The 27,958-nt window shown below is 41.8% G+C and overlaps 1 protein-coding gene across 4 annotated transcripts in view; it reads left to right on the forward strand.

The window, feature by feature from the left end:
- The window catches only part of grip2a (glutamate receptor interacting protein 2a), a 37,088-nt gene that overhangs the window by 3,066 nt on the left and 6,064 nt on the right, over positions 1–27,958 (forward strand). For 2 of the 4 annotated variants that reach the window (XM_058388847.1, XM_058388844.1), the window contains exons 2-20: positions 6,801–6,881; positions 7,733–7,868; positions 11,041–11,186; positions 11,561–11,647; positions 11,874–11,949; positions 13,318–13,463; positions 14,676–14,823; positions 16,212–16,366; positions 20,054–20,182; positions 20,348–20,512; positions 22,318–22,501; positions 23,537–23,682; positions 24,813–24,893; positions 25,025–25,088; positions 25,208–25,353; positions 25,736–25,880; positions 26,442–26,581; positions 26,693–26,884; positions 27,496–27,646. In XM_058388847.1, the coding sequence (XP_058244830.1) occupies positions 6,801–6,881; positions 7,733–7,868; positions 11,041–11,186; positions 11,561–11,647; positions 11,874–11,949; positions 13,318–13,463; positions 14,676–14,823; positions 16,212–16,366; positions 20,054–20,182; positions 20,348–20,512; positions 22,318–22,501; positions 23,537–23,682; positions 24,813–24,893; positions 25,025–25,088; positions 25,208–25,353; positions 25,736–25,880; positions 26,442–26,581; positions 26,693–26,884; positions 27,496–27,646 (2,518 nt within the window). Of the gene's footprint in view, positions 1–704; positions 1,070–3,249; positions 3,513–6,800; positions 6,882–7,732; positions 7,869–11,040; positions 11,187–11,560; positions 11,648–11,873; positions 11,950–13,317; positions 13,464–14,675; positions 14,824–16,211; positions 16,367–20,053; positions 20,183–20,347; positions 20,513–22,317; positions 22,502–23,536; positions 23,683–24,812; positions 24,894–25,024; positions 25,089–25,207; positions 25,354–25,735; positions 25,881–26,441; positions 26,582–26,692; positions 26,885–27,495; positions 27,647–27,958 lie in introns of those variants that run through there. The other 2 variants (XM_058388846.1, XM_058388845.1) reach the window with 2 other exon arrangements.

Consider the following 27,958-nt stretch of genomic DNA (forward strand, 5'->3'; position numbering starts at 1 on the left):
GGTGTGTTGAATTGAGTACATGTTTGGGTACTGATGTTACTGACACATGGGAACATGGGTATTTTGAGTGTGTGTGTGTGTGTGTGTGTGTAAGTGTGTGAGACTCCTAACACCCAGCAGGAAGAAACTCACTATGTTACATGTGTCTGTGTTGGCGCGCACACATATGTATGTGTGTGTATGTGTGTGTGTGTGTGTGTGTGTGTGAACCCTATCACTCAACAGAAAGAAACTCACTATGTAACATGTGTCTATGCTGGTGTGTGTGTGTGTGTGTATGTGTGTGTGTGTGTGTGTGTGTGTGATTTTGTGAGTGTGAATCCTAACACCCGACAGGAAGAAACTCACTGTTGTACATGTGCCTGTGTGTGTGTGTGTGTGTGTGTGTGAGAGAGAGAGAGAATCCTAACACCTGGCAGAAAGAAACTCACTATGTTACATGTGTCTGTGTTGGTTTGTGTGTGTGTGTGTGTGTGTGTGTGTGAATCCTAACACCCAACAGAAATAAACACTATGTTACATGTGTCTATGTTGGTGTTTGTGTATTGGTGTGTGTGTTTGTGTGTGTATTGGTGTGTGTGTGTGTGTGTGGCCATAGAGATGATTAATAGCAAAAAGGAGGAAGGACAGAGATGAGTGTGAACATCTCAGGAGCCTGGGAAGAAAGGGAGGAGTGAAAGGACTGAGAGGAGGAGGAGAGAGAGAGAGAGAGAGAGAGGGAGAGCGGGGGAGAGCCTCGTCGCTCGGAGTCTCATTGCAGCAGTGTTTTTATTCCAGCCTCATGTTACGCTTCCATCACAGCTGGCATGCTGGTCTCCCCACACGGATCAGCCAGTGTGAAGTAAGACACCGAGTTTGGAGACTAGAGTTTGAAGACTGAGGAAACGATGATCAGTTCCTGACTGGATGATGTGGTTTGGGATTTTACAGTTTGGATGTCGCATTGTGGGTGAAAAATCTACTTGGATGTTACATTTCGGATACTGTGGACTGGGGAAGCAGTAGTCAGTGGTGTCTGGAGTTTGGACATTGTGGCATGGATGGCTTTGTTGATACAGATGTACGCATAGTGAGTACCTTTCTGAACATTAGAGGACATTATTGGAGTGTTATCGGAGATAGTCAGTACCTTTATTAGAGATGGTATAATAACTGGTATGTAATTATACACCATCTCAGTGGATATTGAAATATATATTGAGTATGGATATCCACAAGACTTTGGATATTCCTCGGAGTATGCATAATAAGTTCCTATAAGCAGGATGATAAATATTCAATAGATTCTTAATGTTGAAGTTAAGATCATTAGATTTTGTCTATTATATGTTCATATTGGACACTAGAGGTTTAATATTAGAGTATAGTGTGTCTGGATACTGGAATATGAAAATTAGGTATCTGCTTGGATATACAGCGTCTCTGGAAACAAGAACTTGTACTACGAGATATTGTAGTATGGATGTTATTTTCGATATTGATGTATAGATAAGTGGACATTGGAGGCTGGATTTTGGAACATAACTCCTAGTTTGACTCATTGGACAGCTGGTATCTCTTTGGAGACTGGTGTCTTTCAGATATTGGTATGTGAACAGTGTATGTTTAGACAAAGTTTGGCTATTGCAGGATAAAAATGTGTTCCTGTTTGGGGACTAGTGTTAAAGCATCGAGGCAGTGTTGTTGTCGGTATCTCTAGCGGCAGTATTTCTGATGCAGTATTTATGTTGAACATTAGAGTCCGATGTTGAAGAATCGCTTTAGGTCCAGAAATGAGATATAGACAGTATCTCTTTAGAGACTCTAGTTAGGATATTGGCATATGAATATCCAGTATTACTTTAGAGTTTGGATATTAGAGTATGTATAGCCAGTACCTATGCAGAGATTAGACTTTGGTAATGAGAGTATTAATGCCTAATCTCTTTAGAGACTAGAGTTTGGATATTGTAGTGTGAATAAATAGCCAGTATTTCTTTTGAGACTAGACTTTGGTTAAGGGTGTATGAATAGTCAGTATCTTTTTGAGGCTACAGTTTGTATTTAGGATTATGAATGACCAGTATCTCTTAGGAGACTAGAGTTTGGTAATGGGGATACTGATAGCCAGTAGCTTTTTAGAGGCTATAGTTTGAACTTTGGATTATGAATGACCAGTATCTCTTTAGAGACTAGAGTTGGAATATTGGTGTATGAGTAGACAGTATCTCTTTAGAGACTAGAGTTTGGCCATGGGACTATGAGTAGCCATTATCTCTTTAGAAGCTACATTTTGGATTATGAATGACCAGTATCTTTTTAGAGACTAGAGTTTGGTAATTGGAAAACGAATAGCCAGTATCTCTTTAGAGACTAGAGTTTGGTAACGGAAATATGAATAGCCAGTATCTCTTTAGAGACTAGAGTTTGGTAATGGGAATATGAATAGCCAGTATCTCTTTAGAGACTAGAGTTTGGTAATGGGAATATGAATAGCCAGTTTCTCTTTAGAGACTAGAGTTTGGTAATGGAAATATGAATAGCCAGTATCTCTTTAGAGACTAGAGTTTGGTAATGGGAATATGAATAGCCAGTTTCTCTTTAGAGACTAGACTTTGGATATAGGAGTATGAATAACCAGTATCTCTTGAGGCTACAGTTTGTATTTAGGATAATGAATGACCGGTATCTCTTTAGAGACTAGAGATTAGAAATGGGAGTATGAATAATCAGTATCTCTTTAGAGACTAGAGTTTGGTAATGGGGATATGAGTAGCCAGTATCTCTTTAGAAGCTAGATTTTGAACTTTGGATTATGAATGACCAGTATCTCTTTAAAGACTGAAGTTTGGTTATTGGTGTATGAATAGCCAGTATCCTTTTAGAGGCTAAGTTTAAACTTTGGATTATGAATGACCAGTATCTCTCTAGACAACAGAGTGTAGTAATGAGAATATGAATAGCCAGTATCTCTTTAGAGACTAGAGTTTGGATTTCAGAGTATGGATAGCCAGTCTCTTTAGAGGCTAGAGTTTATATTTAGGATTATGAATGACCAATAGCCAGTATATCTTTACAAAGTACAATCTGGTACTTGAGTATGATTAGCTAGTATCTCTATAGAGACAAGTGTTGGATGAAGACTGATAGAAATGTTCAGTTCAGTTGATGTTTTATGTCCAGTCATTTAAATATTTACACACTCACTCATTACCTGGCTGCAGATTTTTAATTTTTAGAAAAGTAAACATTCCCTGTACACGTTTACAGAGTCGAACGGCACCGTGGATGATACGGGATCTCCGATCGAAGACGCACAAGCCGAATTTACTCTAAAGCAAACACATTGAGAAGCTTTGGCTTGCTTTTGGAAAGGATATGGTGTAGCATGCTCACTGTGAGTTTGGACGTAGTGCTGTGGGTTAGTAAAAGCGTATGCAGGATATAAACGTGTCTCCTACTCCAGTGTGGAAAAGCATGGAGACGTGACGCCGCAGCCATGCTGTGCGGTTTACGGAAAGAAGGCCGCAACGGTGAGTCTAGCCATCGTTCGCCATCCTCGCCATCTCCGTCTATCCGTCTCTATTTACATAACAAACTGCACTATACCAATACAGGTGATATTAACATGGCTTTATTTCTAGGTGCAGTATCTCATTGGAGGTACAGATTAGCTTAGCTTAATTAGACACCAAACTGGTTCTTAAGAGTGTATGCTAGAATGTACAAGAATGAACAATATGTTTTGCTATGGTAAGTGATGACATCATAATTTCTGGCACAAAAAAACTCAAATAAGGAGACATGACAGGAACAAATCAGATGAAACTTGTTTTGCTAACTGCTAAAACGTAAATTAAGTCATTTCGCATTGAATATTCTAGCATTTTTTGTCAAATCAAAGAATTCTACACTAGTGCTATTACTGCTTATAACCGCTAAACATAACATAAGAGATATGAACTATCTTGGTTCATGGACATTTCATAACCTTAAATGTAACTTCAAAATATACAGCATGATCTGTCATTCTTTAACTAATAAAATATTAATCCCATTGCTGAAAAATAATCAACTTTAACAGTAACGGTATCAGTAATGCTAATCACCCAATTGAATTTATAAGCATCCATTATAAAGTGTGTTTGACTTCATTCAACACATGAATGAAGTCAGATTGCGATTTCTGATGGCCATGTTTTAAGTTTTTTTTACTATTGGAATGATTTATTATATTTGTCCACCTGTGTACTTTTTGCATACCTGGCAACCCTCAACAAGTTTTTAACCATATATTAGCATTAATTAATGATTAATACACTGAGGTGTGTCTTCTTGTGGAATTTTCTGTGTCTGAAAGCCTCACCGCTACGCGATCAATGACTCATTGATCTGTCCAGAACGTTATTGTAGATGTTCACGGAGAACTGTGGAGATCTGAGAGAAGAATATTAACCAGGTTTTGTGTCGGGATCTAAAAATAATCCAGGTCTGAAAATAGGCCCACCAGCATTGTAGGAACATCCGGCGTTTAACCTACATCAGGAATGGTGTCATGGCAAGCTGGGCTGTCGGAGTGAAACGCTCTAAATTACTTTATGACTTTTTTTAATTGACTTGTGTGAAAATAAGTTGTGCGTGCCAAAAGTGATTCATGAAACTTTTTGTATTGTACAGCACCTTAACAGCAAAAGAAACAAGAGAAATATATATATATACATATATATCTTGTTGAGGGTTGCCATGTATGCTTCTTATATATTGGTTAGCACTGTTGCCTCACAGTAAGAAGGTCCTGGGTTTGAATCCCAGTTCGAGCAGGCAGGGGCCTTTCTGTGTGGAGTTTGCATGTTCTCCCCGTGCTTGCGTGGGTTTACTCCAAGTACTCCGGTTTCCTCCCACAGTCCAAAAACATGTACATTAGGTGGATTGGTAATTCTAAATTGCCCATAGGAGTGAGTGTGAGTGTGTGTTTGTGTGGTTGTCTGTCTAAATGTGTGGCCCTGTGATGGACTGGCGACCTGACTGGTCCAGGGTGTACCCCTGCCTCTCAGCTAGTGTGCTCTGGGATAGGCTCCAGCAGGCCCCCGTGACCCTAATTAGGAATAAAGCGGGTATAGACAATGGATGGATATATAAATATAAAATAGCTCTGGTGCTAGTTACTATTTTTGATAGGGTAGCAAACTGTAACCTAATATATACATATATATATAACAACAATATATATATAAACAAATTTATTTCAGAAATTTCAGTTTGTTCTAAATAGGAAAAAAACGCCAGTCTGGAGATCCTCACCTTTCACATGTGCTTCCTTGTACTTCCTTGTGCTGTGAGTGTGTGTGTGTGTGTGTGTTGTAGTAGTAGTGATAGCTCTGACCTATTTGGCTCTCTTGGGTAAATTTCACTCAGAGACTGAGGGGCATGGCAGGGGTAAGGCAACTGGCGGGGTCCAGTTGACAGCATCACCGCTGCAGAACGGGGCAGATTTCACGAGTGTCTATATAAAACACGATGTGTCAGTGTCGCCCCTGGCAAGCTGGCGCCCTGGGTGATTATTTATGTTGCCTTGTGTGTCTACCAGGGAGTTTTACTACTAGTTAGAGATACTATTATGAAGCATGAACAGCACACTTTATATGCACTGGAGCAAACAATTAAGCGAAGATTAATACCAGTTTAGCATCGTACAGCCTGCATGTCTCAATCATCACACACTCTCCTTGAAAGACACTGGCTCAGTAACACCATGTGTATCATGTGACTCATAAACCAGCAGAATACATTTTGGTATTAAAAACATAAACAACAAAACGAACTGGAAACTGAGAACTCCATCCCGAGTCTGATGTTTACAAAGAGGGGACATAAGGGATTCGGGTTTGAGATGGGAATGTTCTCATAGTCAGTGATTTAAAGATCTACAATAAATTGACTAACATTACTGACCCTATTTCTAGACATTTCTCTTCAGACTCAGTCCAGGATTTCAATTTTCTTATGATTTCTAATCAAACTGATCTTCCAATAGAACTATTACAAACTTGTAACTATTTTTAAAAAATAGATATAGAAATAATATGAACTTCAGCTGCAAGTCAAGTTATAAGATTCGTCAGGAGACTGTTGGGTTTCTGTATGTAGAATATCAGTAAAACTCCCTGGTAGACACACAAGGCAACATAAATAATCACCCAGAGCACCAGCTTGCCAGAGGTGACACTGACACATCGTGTTTTATATAGACACTCGTGAAATCTGCCCCTGTGATGCTCCTAACTGGACGCCGCCTGTCGCCTTACCCCTGCCATGCCTCTCAGTCTCTGAGTGAAATTTCCCCTTGAGTGCCAAAGGTGATGGGATATTAGACAGGGTGTGAGCCCCCTGCTGGGCAAAAAAAATCCCCATCTCTACACAATAGCTCTGGTACAGAGATAAAGACAGACAGCAGAGCTAAAACTTGATTGAAAATAACATTCTGTAAACAGCTACCGCTATAAAATAATATAGTATTTATACCTAGCAATCTAGGTGTAGTTATGAAAAACCGCAAATTATTAAAGCCCTGTGAGTCTACTTTCATATGAGCCATGAACCAGTGCTACTGCGGAGTGTGACATGGACAAATAAAAATAAAGAAAAGAGTTCATTTAATCTTATAATATCAAAATCTGTCTAATTTTTTCACAGTAAAGAAAAGAATTTCCCACATGTACGTTTACACAAACAATTCCTTTATTTCAAGCCATGGATCAGTGAGGAAGGGTTGCCAGATGTTCCATGCATCGCTAATGACGATTATTATTTTATGGTTCCAGATGACGGCCCTTATTCGAAAGGGAATAAAGACTGTGCAGCCAACGACAGCGGCACGGTCTCAAAGAGGCGCAGCATTCCAGGTAAAGAGCTTATTAAAGAAGATTAACAGGAATGAAATGTTTGAAATGTCTCTTGAGAGGTTTAACACACACACACACACATACACACACCCAGATGTCATGATAGTCTTACACGCTGAGGTGAACAGACGGCTCGTCTGCTCCGGGACTGATGCTGAACTTTAGAGACTCTTTAGAGTTTTACTCTGTTTAATTCTTCACACAACGTGTCCCCCTTTTCCTTTTCACGCTTCCATACTCTCTAAGGGATTGTTGGAGCAAATTAGCTTCTGTTTATAGATCAGCAAAGATGAGGGGAAATAATCGCTTCTTGGAAATGATCTCAAAGTGTTCAGCATCTTAAAGAATTTGGTATAATATCTATCAATATTATCAGAAATCTCTGATCAAAATGACTGGTGCTTTTCAGAAAAATAAATAAATAAATAAATAAATAAATAAATAAAACTACAGTATTTAAGGATTAAAACGCAACATGGCATCCGGTTACGGGAAAGTCATTAACAGCAGGCAGACATTTTTTAAAATCCTTTACATTATGGAAAATTAGTCTTCATCAGCACCGTAGTATATACTGTATATTATTTTAAAAAGACTTATTTATTATTGTTATTACTGATATTTAAGTCAGAATAAAAATAAAATTAAAAAAGAACACTGATGAACCTATTACAGAAACCATTACAAGCTTTAACACTGTGCAGATTAGATAGAGATAATGTGGTGTCATAAACAAAGGGGCATGGCCTATTTGGTTTGGCTAGTAATCTAAAATCCGAAATGGATTATTGTGCTCTATCTGTCTATCTGGTCATATTGTAAAAAATCAGAATGTGTGTGTGTGTGTGTAGATGAGATTCGAGGGCTGACCACAGTAGAGCTGATAAAGAGAGAAGGCTCCAGTCTTGGCCTCACCATCTCTGGAGGATCGGACAAAGATGGCAAGCCGCGAGTATCGAACCTTAGACCAGGAGGCCTGGCAGCCAGGTGAGACTCCTCTCTCTCTCTCTCTCTCTCTCTCTCTCTCTCTCTCTCTCTCTCTCTGACACACACACATCTCTAATTTTATAATAATGCAGCCTTGCATGATTTGATGATCAATGTTTCCCTCATGTTTGCACAGACTACTATTCTTTGAGTCATTTCTGGTCAATGGGAATTTGTCTTTTCCACCACCACCCAGTATTTTCTGCCTGATTAGTTATCATAAAAGGAGCATAGTAGCTGGGTTTGACATTGGTGACACTTGCCTCACACCTTCAGGGTTGGGGGTTTGATTCCTGTCTCTGCCATATATGTGTGTATGTGGAGTTTGCATGTGTCTAAAGACATGTGTTATAGGTTGATTGGCATCTCTAACTTGTCTGTAGAGTGTGTGTGTGTGCATGATTGTGCCCTGCCTTGTTCCCGGAGCCTCCTGGGATAAGAAGAAGAAGAAGCCTTTATTATCACCACACTGGAATACTTTGCATATCCTAGCTGAGGAAGTTGGAGTCAGAGTGCAGGGGCAGTTATGATACAGCGCTCCTGGAAGCATAGAGGATTAAGGGTCAGTGGCAGCTTGGCAGTGCAGGGGCTTGATTTTCTGATCAACAACCCAGAGCCTTAACCACCTGAGCCACCACTGTCCCAATAAGCTCCCAGTTCCCCAAAACCAAGTAGGATAAGCAGTGTAGAAAATGGCTGGATGGATGGATGGATTCTCTTATACAGTGATAAACAAGCATTGACTAACCCTTCAATTGATTTATTTTTATAAAAGACTTTTTCTGCAGCTCGCCTGACAAGCACACCCTAAATACGTCTAATAAATCTGCACAATGACTTGAAAATACTCAGAATATTCAAGCTTGTGGCTATAGAAGCATACGAAAGATATTAGATGCTCTGTGGGATGTTGGTGGAGCAGCTGATGAGGAGACTCGTCAGGTGTCAACGTTGTTAATATGGAGAAGAAGAGATTTGTACAGACAACATAGAGATGTCGTATTTTGGTGTAAACAGTAAGGGTTAGTGGTGGATGGTGCAGGATGCATTATCCTGGTACACATTACAGCTTTTAACACCCACTAAAGACCTCCTGAGCAGCGTCTTCATCTTTTCCTGGCTGTGTGTGATTAATCTCGGGGATAAGTGTCTTGTTTCCTGCATTATATCACTTCTGCATGTTTCGCTTTGGCTTTAAAGTTCATGTATAAAGTGCAACATGCTTCTAAATAGGTGTTCATAACCGGCAACTCGGCGCATACACAGCTTTAGTTTGTGTTTGTGTGTGTGAGCGTGAGATCTCAGGGTCAGTGCTGATACATCACAACAACCCCCGAGACCATGAGGTCTGGCAAACACGTTTGGACGTTGAAAAAAATTGAAATAGAGTAGCACAGCTGACTTGTGAGGTGTAAAAATAACAGTGCGGTAGTGTGTGTGTGTGTCCTCTTCACAGTTAGTAGCAGAAGGAGGTGTGAGACAGTGCAAAATTACAAGTTCGCTGTGTGCCTAGCCTTTCATCATGTGTTTCTTTGTGGAGGAGATGGAAACAAATTCCACCAGCCACAACACCCTTTAAAAATCTTTTCTAGATCCAGTACTAAAATAATTAATTGATTGATTTAGCACTTCTATAAAATTAAAGGGCAAAAAGACTTTAATCCTCATCCAGAAATTCGGTTTCTATTAATATGAAAAAGTCCCAAATTAGACATGAGGCTTTTTAGTGACTTGAGTGATTTCAGTTAAAGTCGATTCAGTCGTTGTTTCTTTCACTGATTCGTTAAATGATTCGCCAGAAATGTGCAGACGAACACAGGTTACTACGACATGCACTGAAACAGTGGAAATCTCCAGCTAACCAAACAACTCACTGAACTCACTGAATCAACTAAACAAATAAGGAACAACCTTTGTGAGCGAAAGGAGTCACAACCGTGTGTGTGTGTGTGTGTGTGTGTGTAGTATAGTCTGGAGTTGTGATTGCTCTGCACCAAGTGTATTTTGTGTGTGAGATTGTAGTATAGTATTAAGTTGAGACCCTGCAGTGAGATTGTTGTGTGTGTGTGTGTGTGTTTATAATATAGGCCAAACCTGTGACCCTGTAGAAAGATTGTTGTTGTGTGTGTGTGTGTGTGTTAAATTCTGAATACCCATGTTTAGTTAAATTGCATCTTAAGTAAGTGAGTGAGTGTGTGTGTGTGTGTGAATGAGTGTGTGTGTTAATGGTGCTAACAGGCAAATGCACAGTGCTGCAGGACAGCAGACAGAGAAGCTTAAATTAGCATCCATGCAAGCACATTATGTGTCAGCTCAAGCTACACAGCACACACACACACACACACACACACCAGTATGTTGCTTTGCATTTTAAAGGCTTTATATGAAGCTGACATAGCTCTTGATTTGTCATGACAAGTCGTATCATCACCATAATGCCTTGCAGAGACCTGTCTTCCTTCTATAGGATGCTGTTCTGCTAAAATGTAATTGAAATCAAGAATCCATAAACACACACCTTTAAAACCCGTACCTCTCACCTCACTAAAATCCGTTCATCTATCATTACTAATACAACAATCTTTGTGAGTGAAAGGAGTCACATTCAGTGGAGGAAAGCAGGTTTAGCAGCACTGTATTCAGCATTGTATATAATGCATTCATTTGCATACTGAAACAGGATTGATTATAGGTTATGATGCAATAACAATTGTCTCTTACATATTCAGGACTGAGGAAGCTGTGTATGTGTTTGAATAGGCTGAAGTTGGGGAGTGTTGTGTGTGTATGTGTGTGTTTGAATAGGCTGAAGTTGGGGAGTGTTATGTGTGTGTGTGCATAGAGTAGGCTGAAGTTAAGGGTGTGTTATGTGTTATGTGTGTGTGTGTGTGTGTGTGCCTGTGTAGAATTGGTTGAAGTTGGGGAGTGCAAACCCATGTTTAACCAAATCACATCTTAATGCAGAGGGTGTGTGTGTGTTTGTGTGTTTTTTAGTATGGTCTGGCGTTTTGATTGGTCTGTACCAAGTGTGTTGTGTGTGTGTTTGATTGTAGTATGAAGCTGTGACCCTACAGTACAATTGTTTGTGTGTGTGTGTGTGTGAAATTGTTCTGGCCATCCATCATTACTAATGCAATAATGATATAACAGTGTGTATTTTCCTCCTTGGCAGGAGCGACCAGCTGAATGTGGGTGACTACATAAAGTCCGTGAACGGCATCAACCTGTCCAAACTGCGGCATGACGAGATCATCAGCATGCTGAAGAACATCGGGGAGAGGGTAGTGCTGGAGGTGGAGTACGAGCTGCCTCCTCTCGGTACGCTCGCGAAAGTCCCAAAGTCAAGAGTGCAGAAAGTCCTGAATGTTTCTGTAGATATTACACAGTGTGTGAGGGATGGACAGAAAAGAACCTAGCTGAAGAACCCTAGTGATTTAGACTCACAATCTAGCAAGTGAAATACTGAGCTAGCGTTATCTATGTTTTCAGGTTTATCCTTGCTTCCTGTTAGATGTGTGTGATTTTGTATCAAATATCAGAGTCAAGTTTGTTTAAAAACGTGTGCAGAGTTGGTAAAGCTCAACATCAGAGTGACCGAGTACCCGAGCTTTATTCTAGAGGATGACGCGAGACGTTTATTTCCAGCACGTTGTTGCTGAGCGGCTTTGCTGTTTTTTGTCTGCGTGTTTCAGCTCCCAGCAGTCCGAGCAGCGTCATCTCCAAAACCATCGAGGTGTGCTTGGAAAAAGAAGGCAACAGTTTTGGATTCGTGCTCCGAGGTACGTCAGCACCTGCAGGGTTTCCTTTCATTTACCACAGGGGTTTTTGGTATAATTGGTGCCTGCAGGTTTCAAAAACCAGCTGTAGTCATCAATCATATAGTAAAGACTGAATTATACACAAAAAAAACCCAGCAAATGACATTATAATGAGATAAAATAACATGCTGTGTGTGTGTGTGTTTGTGTGTGTGTGTGTGTGTCTGTGTGTGTGTGATCTTTGCAGGTGGGTTTCATGAGGACTGGCATAAGGCTCGTCCTCTAGTAGTGACCTACGTCAGACCTGGAGGCCCTGCAGACAGGTGAGATATGATGAGTAACAACACGTGTGTGTGTGTGTGTGTGTTTAACTGTGTCCATATATGCCAGGAGACAGCTCTGTGAAATGTGTTAGGTATATAATAAGTGTGTGTGCCATGTGTGTGTGTGTGTGTGTTTAAGATTCATTGAGTATATTTGGGTCATTAGTGTTTGGGTAATTGTGTAGAAAGTGTTTAAATGCTGTGTATGTGTGCGTGTGTTTAAGAGTCAGTATATATTAGGGTCCATGGTGTTTGGGTGTGTGTGTGTGTTTTAGATTCAGTGAGTATATTTAGGTCCATATTGATTGGGTAATTGGGTGCAATGTTTAAATTCAGTAGTGTGTGTGTGTGTGATTGTGAGTGCACTATGAGGTTCACATTACACCCAGGTAAGGAAAGCTCATGCCCAGCAGCATCATGTGAAGGAAACGTCTTCAGGTTTTCACGCTCACCTCAAACTTTTTTTTCTGACTCCAGAGTTTTTCGTCATTTCTGACTCTGTGTGACTCTGTGTGACTCTGTGTCTATAAAAATAGACAGAATGACGCCAGAGAGCTAAAAACAGTGGCAGCTCTGTCTGGAAGCTGAAGCAGTTTCTTCCTCAGCAGGTGGTTTAGTGTTGAACTCTGTGCCAGGATCACGCTCAGGTGTGGGCAGGCTGCACAAGGCTAAACTGCTAGCTAGAAGCTTTTATTGCCTGTTAGCTACGTTTAGCTTTGTACCTCGTGTGGAAAGATAAAGAAGCAGCAATCAGCAGACAGCAAACATGACATGACTGACTGACTGACGTGTAAGGGAAACGTGTAAACATGTAAACATGTAAATGTTATTTCATTTCATAGATGAATTTCCCTCTCTGTCATTCTCTGTTTTTAGCTTCTTTTACAATTTTGTCTCCATTAAGAATTTTTATCTCTCCATCTGACTCACTCTGAGGTACCTAATGTAGCCTTTCCTTTCTCAGCTCTTAATCTCTCTCTCTCTCTCTCTCTCTCTCTCATATTCTACCTCCCTCCCAATCTCTCTTCCCCTCCTTCCTCTCATCCCCTTCTCTCTCTCTCAATCTCTCTCTCTCTCTCTCTCTCTCTCTCTCTCTCTCATATTCTACCTTCCTCCCAATCTCTCTTCCCCTCCTTCCTCTCTTCCTCTCTCTCTCTCTCTCTCTCTCTCTCTCTCTTTCTCTCTCTCTCTCTCTCTCTCATATTCTACCTCCCTCCCAATCTCTCTTGCCCTCCTTCCTCTCTTCCCCTCTCTCTCTCTCCATCCTCTCTCTGTCCATTCTTTATCTCTTTGATTCTACTTCCCTTTTTCTTTTCTTTCTCTCATTCTCTCCTCCTTTCTCTCTCTCTCTCTCTCTCTCTCTCTCAGGGAGGGGACTCTGCATGTGGGCGATCGGGTGTTGAGTGTAAACGGTGTGGCTCTAAACCGACGGAAACATGCCGATGCTCTCACTCTGCTCATGCAGAGCAGCCAGGAAGCTTACTTCCTCATCGAGTACGACATCACTGTTATGGGTGAGCGCACGTGCACACTGAAGCACAAACATTCACCTTCTGCTACCCTGTTTTTAACTGACACACACACACACAATACCTACACACCAACTCAAAATTCCTACATTTGGGAAGGTTCACCTCAACCCTCAGCACATGACATCAGCTCAACATGTTCACTCGCACCATCAGCAGCTTTAACTAGATAACTTAACTAGTAGAATTTACTTTAGATCAGTCGACGTCACAACACAAGCTGGAGAAACGTCTACTAACACTGTTTACCATACAGTTCTGCCTTGAGAAAAACAATCACTAATGTTTGACTCTATTTTGATCCCATCCTTGGAGGCTTGGGGTCAGAGAGCAGGGTCAGCCATGATGCAGTGCCTCTGAAGCCTTGGTTGGGGGTTTAGGGGCCTTGCTCTGGGGCCCAGCAGGGGCAGTTTGGTGCTGCTGGGGCTTGAACCTCGATTTTAGCAGTCAACAACTCAGAGCCTTAATGACTTGATCTACTACCACCCCTAGCTAGCTGGCTAGCTTGTTGCTACCAAAATCTGTGACTGAGTTTTTTCCCTCTTTCTCACTTAAGAAGAAGCTTTTAATATCGCCACACGTACATTACGGCACAGTGGAATTCTTTTCTTCACAATTCCCAGCTTAGGAAGTTGGGGTCAGAGCGCAGGGGCATCTATGATACAGTGCTTCCGGAGCAGGGAAGGTTAAGTAGCCTTGCTCAATTGCCCAACAGTGGAGCTTGGTGGTACTGGGGCTTGAACCATATTGAACAATATTGTCTTGATGAAACCTTGATTCCTGCTCAAACTGAAAAATTACAGCTATAAAGAAAGCCGCGACAAACTCTCAGAGCCGCTGACTATCCTTCATGACGGATGACGGCTATGACTGAAACCCTGGCACATAATTAGCCGCACTCTGACCAATCAGGAGACTCACATGTGAGCTGCATAACCAGACACTGAAATTGTGTTCCCGTTCCTGAACAAAGCTCAGAAACACAGGTCTGAAAACAGGCTTACTTCCAAATTCAGACTTCTCTCTTGTGAGGTATGTTGCAGTGGGCATGGCCTAATGTGTACAAAACTCCCACTATTTTGATGCCTCACAAATGATTCCTCTAAGTTACACACCTCTAGTCTGAACAAAATAAAGAATAGTGTTTTTGAATTTGCCCATGTGTGTGTGTGTGTGTGTGTGTGTGTGTTTGGTCAGACTCAGTGCAACAGTCCTCAGGTCCTCTGCAGGTGGAGATCACGAAGAGCACCGGCTCTGTGCTGGGACTGATCCTTACCACTGCCCTCTACAGGAACAAACACGTCATTACAATCCAGAAAATCAAACCTGCCAGTGTTGCTGAGAGGTATACAGACAGACAGACACACACACACACACACACACACACACAAACACACACAAAACATTATATCTTTCCATTTTAAAATCCAACTAATTTTATAATATGATGTTTCAGGTCAGGGTGGTTAGCCTTAGCTGTGAAGATAATGAATATTGAGAGATTGCATGAGAGAGATGAGATGAAAGAAATGTCATGAGATGAAATAAGATGAGAGATGAGATGGGAGAGAGAGAGATGTCATGAGAGAGAGATGAGATGAGGGAGATGTCATACGATGAGATGAGATGAGATGAGATGAGATGAGATGAGATGAGAAAGATGTCATAAGGTAAGATGAGATGGGATAAGATGAGATGATATGGGATGAGATGAGAGAGATATCATAAGGTGAGATGAGAGAGAAAAGAGATGAGATGAGAGAGATGACAGATGAGAGTGAGAGATGAGAAAGATGAGAGAGATGAAATGTAATGAGAGAGAAAGATGTCATGAGATGAGATGAGAAAAAGATTAGAAAGATGTAAAGAGATATGATGAGAGAGATGTGATATGATGAGAAAAAGATGGAAGAGATTATAGAGATGAGAGAAAAATGAGAGAGAGATGGGAGAGATGAGAGGGAGAGATGAGAGAGAGATGGAACGAGAGAGGAGATGAGAAGAGAGAGATGTCGTGAGAGAGAGATGAGATGAGATGAGAAAGATGTTGAGAGATGAGATGAAAGAGATGAGAGAGATGAAATGACAGATGTGATGAGAAAAGATGAGATGAGAGAGATAAGAAAGATGTCGAGAGATGAGATGATTGAGAGATGAGAGAGATGAGAAGAGAGAGATGGGAGAAAGATGAGAGAGATGGAATGAGAGATAAGAGAGGTTAGATGGGAGAAAGATGAGAGAGATGAGATGTGATGAGATGAGATGAGAGAGATCAGCTGAGAGAAAGATATGACGAGATGAGATGAGAGAGAGATGAGAAATGAGATGAATCCCATATATAAATCCCATATATAGGAAATTCATTTTTTACACATCAATAAGAGTAACATCAAAGAAAACACATACATCAGAAACAGTGTAAAATAAAAATAGTATAGGACGAATAGAAAAAAGTAAAAACAATAGGAACACTTAAGTAAATCAGTGTGCATGTACATACGCTAGAAAAGGATTTAAAAATCCTCTCAGAAATCCTTTGTGAGTGAAACAAACTCCTTTTTAAACGTATTAGCTACAGAAGCTATAGAAGCTGTCACTGGTCTTTATCTCAACTTTAATCCTCCATTTTGTCAAACGACTGCCATAAAATTGCACGGCATACATGCTCAGACAATTTTGAATGATTCATCCATGGTATTTAAACACAATTTGATTAATGTCTCTTCCTCTCAGGTGTGGCGCTCTGCATGTAGGCGATATTCTCTTGGCTATAGACGGCATGAGCACTGAGCACTGCTCTTTACTGGAAGCTCAGCAGCTGCTGGCCAACTCCTCAGAGGTCACCAAACTCGAGATCCTGCCTTCTTCACACAGCCTACATGACACGGGTACACACACACACACACACACACACATGCAGTTCCTCTCTGACCTCTGTTCAGGCTGCGTTGTGTTTGTAATGGCTGAAGGCAGACCTCTTTGGGCTACTCTTGTATGTGCAGTGAATCATTCCTAATCCACAGGACGCTGTGGGCACACACACACACACATACACACCTCAAGCATGTGCACACTACATGTACCACTTTAACAGACGGATGAAAATTCTGCTAATTAGCATATCCGAAGATTTCCCTGAAAAATCCTTCTCTTTATTCTGTTTTGTTCTGTATGAGAAGAGGTTTAATTTACACAGTTTTTTTCAGTCCAGATTGGCATCTTATTTTTCTCTGGTGTTGCTAACAAGCTAACAAGACATCAATTACATGCCAGCTATGCCAACTTTCAATAAGATGATACAGATAATACTAAATTGTTTATACAATTCTACAGAATACAGTTCTGTTTTCTAAAGTCATACCAAAGGTCATGGTAATTCATCTTCAAGATTAAGGTACAGCTTATAGCATTATATACTATCAGAAACCAGATCAGGCATGCAGCTGGGATGATGGCAAACTGGTACTTATTAGCTTTGCTAGCCTCATAGCTCCATTGCAGCTCTTAAGAAACCTCTCGTATTCAGGAGGCATGTGTATGTGCAGCCAGCATCTGAGAGTGTTTGTGTGTGTGAGAGTATATCTCAGTTGTAATGCAAACACAAACAGCAGCTTTATTTATTTATGTATTTGCACTGTTTACCACCTAAACTGATAAGTCTGACAGATGAAATAAAATCGAGGCGCCGGCTCCACGGGATGTCTGACACCTTCTTAAAGCTCTGCTGTCAGTGCTGTGACATGGAGAGGAGTTTGTGCTGAGCTTCAGCCACCAGGGAGAAGGAGAACGAGAGAATGGATTAAAGTTGAGAGGAGGAATGCCTGTTTGGGATTCGGAAACAAGCTCAATGTTTAGAACTGACTAAATGGTTTTGTTGGTTCAACCAATTTGGGGAAGGGTTAAGACTCTACGGAGCTGCTGAGGTGACATCATGATTATTGTTAACTGAGTGTGGCTATGAATTAATATATTGAAGCCATTGGTTTATGTTTCTCAAGATCTATTTCAAGGTCATGGTTCAACTCAATTCAATTCAATTTTATTTGTATAGCACTTTTAACAATGAACATTGTCTCAGAGCAGCTTTACAGAACATAGGAAACAAAAAACATTGCCTGTGGCAACTGTGGCAAGGAAAAACTCCCTTAGATGGTATGAGGAAGAAACCTTGAGAGGAACCAGACTCAAAAGGGAAACCCATCCTCATTTGGGTGACACTGGAGAGGGTGATTATAAATTGTTCTAAACACCAAAGAGTGTGATATGAACAATGTCATTTCTGCAGTTATGTACAGTCTACAGTGTGATATAGCATATAATGTTAGTGTGTGTATTAATTAGGAGGTTTTGGTTGTCCTCGAAGTCCACACAGGGTCAGCAGTGTTGCTTTGATATACCCAAATCCTCACGAAGCAGAATCCAGCTGAAGCTGGTCCATCTCTGGATGCCCCAGGATCCTTCACAGGGTTGGCCTCTGTCTACGCTGAATTGAATGGTTGTGTTCCTGGAGTTGAATAATAAATACCTCAACCTTGGAATGCCAAGATTGCATCATTTCCCAAATTTTTAAAGCGAATCTCTGGTCCCTATTACATAACTAATTAGAGGCAATTTATTAAACATGATGTTCACACAACATTACAGTATGAATCAATGGTGTCAAAATTCTCCACTAAGGTCAAGCAACACTAACCACCAACAACAAGGAGACACAAACCCTGATTAGAGCCAAGGACCTGGTCATTTACGGTTAACCAGCGCTGATTCTGTGCAATATTGAGTCCTGACCGATACATTTTTTATATAAATGTTATTGTAGGCTCAGGGTACACCAGGGATGTCCAATCTTATCCGCAAAGGGCTGGTTGTGGGTGCAGGTTTTCACTCCAACCGAGCAGATGCCACATAGCAGCACAGAGTCTACTGAAAACCAAGATCAGTTGATTGAACAGGTGGATTCAGGTGTAGCTTCTGCTTGATAGGAATGAAAACCTGCACCCACAGCTGGCCCTTTGCGGATAAGACTGGACACCTCTGGGTTACACATTGGCATTTTATGGCCACAGTATAAACATTTGTGTCCAGGTCACTGTGGGGTAAGATAAATGAGCACATGAGACCAATTCCTGGCAGATTTTCTTCAGATTTATTTCTTTGTTTTCTCCCTAATTCACACCCACCATGTCAGGAGAGTGAAGGCTTACAAGCAAATGCTTCTTGTCAAACTACTGCTCAGGCTGTGTGTCTCACACACACACACACACACACAGAAAAGTGTTATCTAGCCTCATCTTCCCCCACATACATAAGCTCACATACACCCATTGTTCAGGTTTGTTTGGCTCGGGTCACAGTGATTGACAGTGTTGACGCAATGTGCCCCGCCCACCCAGACGGCACAGCCAGTTTTGCTCTCCAGACTGCAGATGGCTGATTTATCTTTGGTAACTGATCCCACCATCTCCCAATGATAGGACAAACTAGCTGTTGCACCATGTGGGAGCCCAAATGTTTGTGTATTTTTATATCCATTACATAATTCATGGAGGTCAACAGTCTATTTTTTCCAGTGGAAGATGATAGGTGATAGTTCGTATATTCCTCCATCCAGTTTCTAGAGTGCTTATGCTACATAGGGTCAGTCATATACCAGGAAACTAGACAGGGTGCCAAGCCATCACTGGGCACAATTACACACCCTTTCACTAGATAATTATTTAAAGATGTTCAGACTAAAAGCATGTTTGAGGAATTATACCTGGGGAGCATCTAGAGGAAATTTCACACATACAAGGTGGAGGCAGGACTTGAACCCCTGACCCCAGAGCTGCAAGGTAAGCCTTCTAACCACAAGGCCACTCCACCCCCTCTAACTTTTTTAAGAGACTTATTTAAACATAAATAATAACAAAAAACAAGCATAAATAGCTTCTCCTATGTTGAGTGAAACATTTATATTGATTACCTAATGATTTATGTTTTATACAATCAATTTTTATAAAGGGTACCAATAATTCTGCTCAACTGCATAGTTTTATTGTGCTCCAGATGGAAGTGTCTTGGATTTGTTTCTGCTCTTGGCCGAAGCAAAAAATCCTACCCAAGAGCTGATTAGCCATATGGGCGTGGCCTGAGCTGACTAGTGGTGCAGGCTGGTGGTTAATTTAGCATCATTATTGTCTCTCTCTCTCTCTCTCTCTCACACACACACACACACACACACACAAACAAACACACTTTTACCCCCAATGTTTTGATTCTAGTTAAAGAGTTTTGAAGAAACAAAGATGCATGTTCCTCCGATGCTCTCAGCTTTCTCCAAGCTGACAAGGAAATGTAAGAGACAGAGAGAAATGAAAGACTGAATGTGCAGAACATGTGCCTGAAGCAGTGTGGAGAATCTTCTAGAAAGAAGCTTTTCCCTCGGCTGGATTTCTTACACTGTGTCCAAATGATCATCTTTCTTCCTGTCAAAATCTTTCTGTCTGTGTTTTTTTTGCTATGGGTGTATGTGTGTGTGGTGGCTCACAGACATGATTTTGTGTGTGTGTGTGTGTGTGTGTTCACGCGTGCAGTGCGTATCCAGAGGAGCAGCCAGCGCCAGTGGGATTCTGGTGTGAACTACCTCAGTGCCCCTGCACCCACCCACAGCAAAGCCCCATCAACCTGGGGCAACACCACCCCTACACACTCCCACTGCACATGTAAGTGCACCATCGTGTGTGTGTGTGTGTGCATGTGAAATGTTAATACACATTATGTACTGAGTAATAGCTTATGCACGTGTGTGTCACCTTCTGACTGACTGTTCTTTCTTAGATGAGTTGTATAGTATAGTATAGTTCAGTATGTTGTGTTGTTTTGTGTAGCTGTGGCATCAGGCAGCTCGTCTCAGACCTCAGGCTTTCAGAGTGCTAAGGGCGGATCTGTGTATCCGAGCCCGTACCCCTGCAGCACACTGCCCTCGTACCCCTCGAGCCCACGTAGCAGCACCACCAGGAGGAAACCCAGGAGAGCCGAGCACAAGAGCTCACGTAAGAACGTTCTCTAGTTTTATTCCTTTCTTTTTCTACAACTATAATGATAGAATTGTGACATATCCTCAGAACAGTATGTGTAACGTATCTGTACAAAAATAAGTTTGCATTTTTTGTCTGATCTCTTTCTCTGCTTTTGTCAACTTTCTCTGATCTAATCTACCCTCTCTCTGGTCTCTGTTTTCCTTCTGCTGTTGTATCTTGTTTTTGTTTCTTTCCTGTCTGATCACTCTCTGTTCTCTCTCTCTGTCTGATCGCTCTCTGTTCTCTCTCTCTCTCTGTCTGATCACTCTCTGTTCTCTCTCTCTGTCTGATCTCTCTCTGTTCTCTCTCTCTCTGTCTGATCTCTCTCTGTCTGATCTCTGTCTGATCGCTCTCTCTCTGTCTGATCGCTCTCTGTTCTCTCGCTCTCCCTGTCTGATCTCTCTGTTCTCGCTCTCCCTGTCTGATCTCTCTGTTCTCTCTCTCCCTGTCTGATCTCTCTGTTCTCTCTCTCCCTGTCTGATCTCTCTGTTCTCTCTCTCTCTGTCTGATCACTCTGTTCTCTCTCTCTGTCTGATCTCGCTGTTCTCTCTCTCTGTCTGATCTCTCTCTGTCTGATCTCTCTCTGTTCTCTCACTCATCTCTGGTCTGATCGCTCTCTGTTCTCTCTCTCTCTCTGGTCTGATCGCTCTCTGTTCTCTCTCTCTCTCTGGTCTGATCGCTCTCTGTTCTCTCTCTCTCTCTGGTCTGATCGCTCTCTGTTCTCTCTCTCTCTCTGGTCTGATCGCTCTCTGTTCTCTCTCTCTCTCTGGTCTGATCGCTCTCTGTTCTCTCTCTCTCTCTGGTCTGATCGCTCTCTGTTCTCTCTCTCTCTCTGGTCTGATCGCTCTCTGTTCTCTCTCTCTCTCTGGTCTGATCGCTCTCTGTTCTCTCTCTCTCTCTGGTCTGATCGCTCTCTGTTCTCTCTCTCTCTCTGGTCTGATCGCTCTCTGTTCTCTCTCTCTCTCTGGTCTGATCGCTCTCTGTTCTCTCACTCATCTCTGGTCTGATCGCTCTCTGTTCTCTCACTCATCTCTGGTCTGATCGCTCTCTGTTCTCTCACTCATCTCTGGTCTGATCGCTCTCTGTTCTCTCACTCATCTCTGGTCTGATCGCTCTCTGTTCTCTCACTCATCTCTGGTCTGATCGCTCTCTGTTCTCTCACTCATCTCTGGTCTGATCGCTCTCTGTTCTCTCACTCATCTCTGGTCTGATCGCTCTCTGTTCTCTCACTCATCTCTGGTCTGATCGCTCTCTGTTCTCTCACTCATCTCTGGTCTGATCGCTCTCTGTTCTCTCACTCATCTCTGGTCTGATCGCTCTCTGTTCTCTCACTCATCTCTGGTCTGATCGCTCTCTGTTCTCTCACTCATCTCTGGTCTGATCGCTCTCTGTTCTCTCACTCATCTCTGGTCTGATCGCTCTCTGTTCTCTCACTCATCTCTGGTCTGATCGCTCTCTGTTCTCTCTCTCTCTCTCTGTTCTCTCTCTCTGTCTGATCTCTCACTGTTCTCCCTCATCTCTGGTCTGATCACTATCTGGTGTCTCTCTTTCGTCTGTGTTTTCAATGCTTTTTTTCACTCTGTCTCTCCCATATTCTCTCCATCCTCTGCTATCTCTCTTCACTCATGCTGGTGTGTTTACATTTTTCTTGATGGCCTTTCTCTCCTTGTGGTCTAATCTCACTTTGCTCTTTTGATCTCTCTCGGCTCTCATTCCAAACTCATCTCTGTTTCTCTCATCACCCCATTTTTTGCTTTGCCTTCCTGCTGCATCATCAGTGTCTCTCTCCAGCACGGTGGGTGTCGGAGGGCAGGTGGTTCATGTTGAGAATAATGAGGTGGTGCTGAGAGGAGACGCGCTCACGGGCTTCGGCCTGCAGCTCCAGGGAGGAGTGTTTGCCACGGAGCCGCTGTCTGCACCCGCCTGCATCCGGTTCATAGAGCCAGACTCGCCTGCTGAAAGGTGACGTACAAGTTTGTGTTTGTATTCCTGCGCTTCTACGTAACCACCTATAGAATATAAGACTTGAAGAATGATGGTTCAGATGGTCTGTAGCTTCAGTGATGAGCGAGATATCATAACATGCCATGTTTGAGCTTACAGGTGTAAAGGTGAGCTAGCTGCTAGATCAGTCCAAAGACCGTAAAATATCGACACTGCTTCATCTAATCTCATTACTGTATGCTATACAGCTCTGTTTTCCCCTCAGAAGCTCACTATATGTTAGATGCAAAGTGATCTGTAATGAAGGCACAGAGCTAATTAGCCGACAGGAGCTGCATGTTATATTAACAAGGGAGCTGAGGATGCTGTACATGGAAATGTACACACACACACACACACAGAGGAGTGTTATCCAGGCTCCTCCTCCACATACATAAGCTCACATACACCCATTGTTCAGGTTTGTTTGGCTCAGGTCACCGTGATTGACAGCGTTGACAGAATATGCCCTTCCCACCCAGATGGCATGTACCTATGTACCCCTGTGCATGTTATATTAACAAGGAGGATGAGGATGTTGTATGTGGAAATGTGTGCGCATTGTTTAAAGAATTAACGAAGTAAGGTGTTGGGACCATTGGCACCATCACCCCTGAGCTCTGGTACATACGATTTGCAGCATTTTCATCCTTGTCATACCATTCTGCTAACCTTCATGCCTTGGGAATGGGGGAGGAGTCATCCTGAAAGTAACCACGCCCATTTGGATAGAAATGTTTGGTAATAGGATACAGGAGATCAGAGAGGAACTGCAATATGATTGACAGTGATGCTTTCATCTCAGGGGACAAGTGCAGATGATGCCAGCGAAATAAATAAATAAATCGTATATATAAATATGTATACGTCTGACCAATCAGAATCGAGAATTCAGCGGCGCTGCAGAATAAAGGCTTTTAAAAAACATAATTTTTTCAAACCAGTTATTGATTCCTAATAAATCTGTCTGTGTTTTAAGAGAACCTGTTATTCATCAGTAAATGAATTTTGTAGGTGTGGAGTGCTGCAGGTTGGAGACCGAATCCTCTCTATAAATGGAATCTCAACCGATGATGGAACCCTGGAGGAGGCCAATCAGCTTCTCCGAGACGCAGCCCTGTCCAATCAGGTCACGCTAGACGTGGAGTTTGACGTCGCAGGTACCCAAATGATGTCTCAGCACGGCTAGTGTCTTTCCTACACGAATGAAGTATGACAGATTAATTCAACAGCATGGTTAAAGTTAGCTGGAGCAGGGAAACACACAAAGCAGTAGAAGTGAAAGTGTACATCTCTATGATGACTCTCAGGTCATGTGCTGTCATCATGATGTTATACTATGGGATTCTGTGTTTCATTTTAAGTAGAAAAAAGTGTTAGGGGAGTAGATGTAGGCCACCGGGTCGTATGGGTACAGAGGCCACACCTCCTTTTTATAACACTGACAAGCAGAGAGATGATGCCTCCTTACCTGGGACTGACAAACTTGGAAGCCACACCTTCCTTTCTGTGACTAACAATCATAGAAGCCACACCACCATTTCTGTGACTGACGGGTACAGAAGCCAATCCTCTATTACTGGGACTGACGGGTATAGAATGCAGTCCTCTGTCTCTTTGACTGACAGGTACAGAAGCCAGTCCTCCTTCTCTATGACTGACAGGTACAGAAGCCGCCACTCCTCCTTCTCTGTGACTGACAGGTACAGAAGCTACTACTCCTTCTCTATGACTGACAGGTACAGAAGCTACTACTCCTTCTCTATGACTGACAGGTACAGAAACCACTCCTCCTTAACTGGAATTGACAGGTTCAGAAGCCACTCCTCCTTCTCTATGACTGACAGGTACAGAAGCCACTCTTCCTTTACTAGGATTTACAGGCATAATAGGTACTCCTCATTCTCCGTGACTGACAGGCATGGAAGCCACTCCTTCTTTTCTGTTATTGACTGGCATAGAAGCACTCCTTTTTCTGGGACTGAAAGTTACAGAAGCCACTCCTCCTTGTTTACCGTGACTGACAGGCACACAAGCCACGCCTCCTCGTTTAGACTGACAGGCAAAGCAAACCCTGAATGGTGCAAGAGAGAAACATTGCAGGGGGTACAGTAGTCAGTTACTTAAAAATAACTCTTGACCCATTCGTATTGTCAGAATAAGTGAATCAACTCCTGTGTAAGAGAAAATTTCACCTGCACTAAACTGTGTAGCAGTGTGACTCTCCGATGCTTAATCGGAGGATCTGTAGATTATCCATTCTGATTTATTTATCTCCTTCTTTTGTCAGAATCTGTAATCCCAAGCAGCGGTACGTTCCACGTGAAGCTGCCAAAGAGGCGTGGTGTGGAGGTGGGCCTTACGATCAGTGGTGAGTAGTGACCAATAGGTGGTGCTGTTGCTTAATTATATACAAAATCTAGCCAATATATTTGTTATTCAATTTTCTGTATCAATCAAACAAAATTGCATGACACTGACGCTAATTTTATGATGTCACAGCCAGCAAGAAGCCAGGCCGGCCTCTGATCATCTCCGAGATAAAGAGAGGGAGCATCGCTCACAGGTAAATTCACCGGGAAGTGACATGTAATTTAACACTAATTTAGAGATCTGAGAATGGTGAATACTTAATTAATGTGTGTGTACTGTATTGTGTGTGTGTGTGTGTGTGTGTGAGCACAGAACAGGTACACTGGAGCCTGGTGATCGATTGCTGGGCATAGACAATGTAAAACTCGAGAACTGTGGAATTGACGAGGCCATGGCGGTCCTCCAGCAGGCTGAGGACATGGTCAGACTGCGCATTCAGAAAGATGAGGACAACCTAGGTGTGTGTGTCATCATTTTTTTTCCAGCAATCAGTGTTATCTGATAAAAGCACATATCTTACAAGGCTCAACAAATCATCTCAAAATGTTCTTGTATTAAAGATACAAAGCTTTCAATCATCAAAATTCAACCATCTTAATTGTTTCAGAAAGCAGACCAACATCCTTAATTAGCCTTGCAAAAGTATTGTTGCTTCACTGACTAATATCCCCAGTGTCACTACCTTGACCTCCTTAATGTAGAGCTATGCCACAGTTTTAAAAAATAATGGTGGTTCTTGATATGTTCAGAGTGAGGCATGTTTATAATGTAGTTTATGTTATTACGTCTCCTGCATAATGCATAATGAAGTGTGTGTGTGTGTGTGCGCGCGCGCTGCAGATGAGCTAGAGTCCTCCGGCTCTGTGATCTTTACTGTAGAGCTAAAGAGACATGGAGGTCCTCTGGGAATCACCATTTCTGGCACCGAGGAGCCCTTTAACCCGATCCTCATCTCCAGTCTGACCCGAAACGGTCTCGCACACAGGTACACATGAATACATACATACATGTACACATACAGGGTGTGTCTGAGGGGAAATTTGTATTCTTTCTGCATGTCTCTCAATGCTTTCTGGGAATGTGCTTTTTCTACTAGCTGCTGATTTTAATATGACAGATTCCAGTGATGTTGGTTTTGGTACATCAACACTGTCGGCAGAAGGAATTAGTGGTATTTGGGGTTCAGATCCAGCAGTGTTGAGCCTCCAAGCCTTTATATTTTCCTCTTCACAAATCTAAGATTTGGTCTTCTTTCAGTGATGAGTCTGACCTGCTGGTTAACCAAACAGCAGTGTATGTTTTAAAGCATCCATCCATCTGCCCATCTGCTAATTTTAATTGGTGGGTGTTTTTGTGTGAGAGAGAGTGTGTGTGAATGATGCACCAGTGTCTAATTTAGTGTGTTCTCACCCTCCTCATGCCCAGTGTTCTTGGGATAATCTCAAACATAACAAGAACTTAAAAGTCTGTTGATGGTTACATGATAAAAAGGTTGTTGCCATGGAAATCAAATCCTAAGAAGGTATGTGTTTGTGTGTGTGAGCAGAACCGGGGCTCTTCATGTTGGTGACCGTGTGTTAGCCATTAATCATGTGAGTCTAAAAGGGAAGCCGCTGAGCGAAGCCATCCACCTGCTGCAGACTGCTGGAGATGCCGTGACGCTCAAGATCAAGAAACGAACTGAGCGTGAGTCTGTGTGTGTGTGTGCGCGCGCGTGTGTAGTTTTCTGAGATCTTGATGAATCCTGCATAGCCTCATGTCCTCATATCTCTCTCTCTCTCTCTCTCTCTCTCTCAGCTGTGTTTGAGTCAGACTCAGGCAGCCCACTGAGGGCGGGATCTTGTCTGAGTGACGCTGAAGACGACCGGTCTGATTCGCTCAGGCGCTGTAAACATTCTGGTCTTCATCACCTGGCCACGCCCCCCAGCATGGACTCAGCCATGGACTCGTGGGATGGCTCCGCCCTTGATGCTGGCTATGGGAGTCAAGGTGAGGGATGAACGTTAATGAAAAATTTTAAATAAAGCGGAGATGCTGAGCTGTGGGGGGTTTGATGATTAGCTGTGGGGATTTGATGATTAGCTGTGGGGGCTTTGACGGCTTTCTTTGTTTGTATTAATCAAAAAAGTTATTTTAATTGTATATTTTAATTTGCTTACATTTAATATTATTAAAATTTGAATTTAATTATGTTTAATGCCATTATGCATGGTATTCCTTTTTAGAATTACTATATATTTAGAATTTAATCATAATTTTTTTTATTTAAATATAAATTATAATTATAGAATTGTGTATTATAGCTCAATTTATATTTGCAATTTAAAAGGAGAAAAAGGAAAAGAAATATAAAATAAATTTTAGATTTATTTAGAAATTATTTTTTTTTTCCTTTTACTGAATTCTCATTTATTTATTTATTTACTTGTTTGTTTATGCTTAAAAATCTAAAAATGAAATTCACATCTTTTAAAGGAACATTTGAGGCAAAAATACTTATAAAAAAATGTAAAAATTATTTAAAGAATCATTATTTTTTCACCTCAAATTTTTTGTAGTCATTTGAAAATCATAAAGCTTTTCCTCATCTGCACGTCCAGGGGCCTACATCCATCGGACATCCGACCTGACCATCAACCCTAATGAGTGGAGACAAACCAATCAAAAGAGCCCACTGGCCTCCAGAAAACACACCCACCGTGCTGCAGTGCATGATGGGAAATCGGGAGAAGACGACTGGAAATACCATGGGTAAAATGACTTTTCTAATGTTAGTTTTCAGCATACTTTTTCCTCCTTGTACTCTGTATTGAAATTTGGGGAGAATATAGTTCACTAAATCTAGTTTATTAACTAGAAGATATTTCTGCTACCTCCACGCTACAGCATTTTCGCCTTGTTGTGTGTATTAATTACTTACACTCATTTACAGCTCGGGTCTGTCTGCTTTCTCTTGGGCTCTCGACTGCTCTCTGTGCTCAGTCTTGCTGCTAAACTAAGCTTGACAGGACAAGAATAAAGCCATAAATAAAAAAGCACTTGGTTATTTTATCCCTTAGGGAC

Source organism: Hemibagrus wyckioides, linkage group LG05 (genome assembly GCF_019097595.1).
Source record: "Hemibagrus wyckioides isolate EC202008001 linkage group LG05, SWU_Hwy_1.0, whole genome shotgun sequence".
Classification (NCBI taxonomy): domain Eukaryota; kingdom Metazoa; phylum Chordata; class Actinopteri; order Siluriformes; family Bagridae; genus Hemibagrus; species Hemibagrus wyckioides.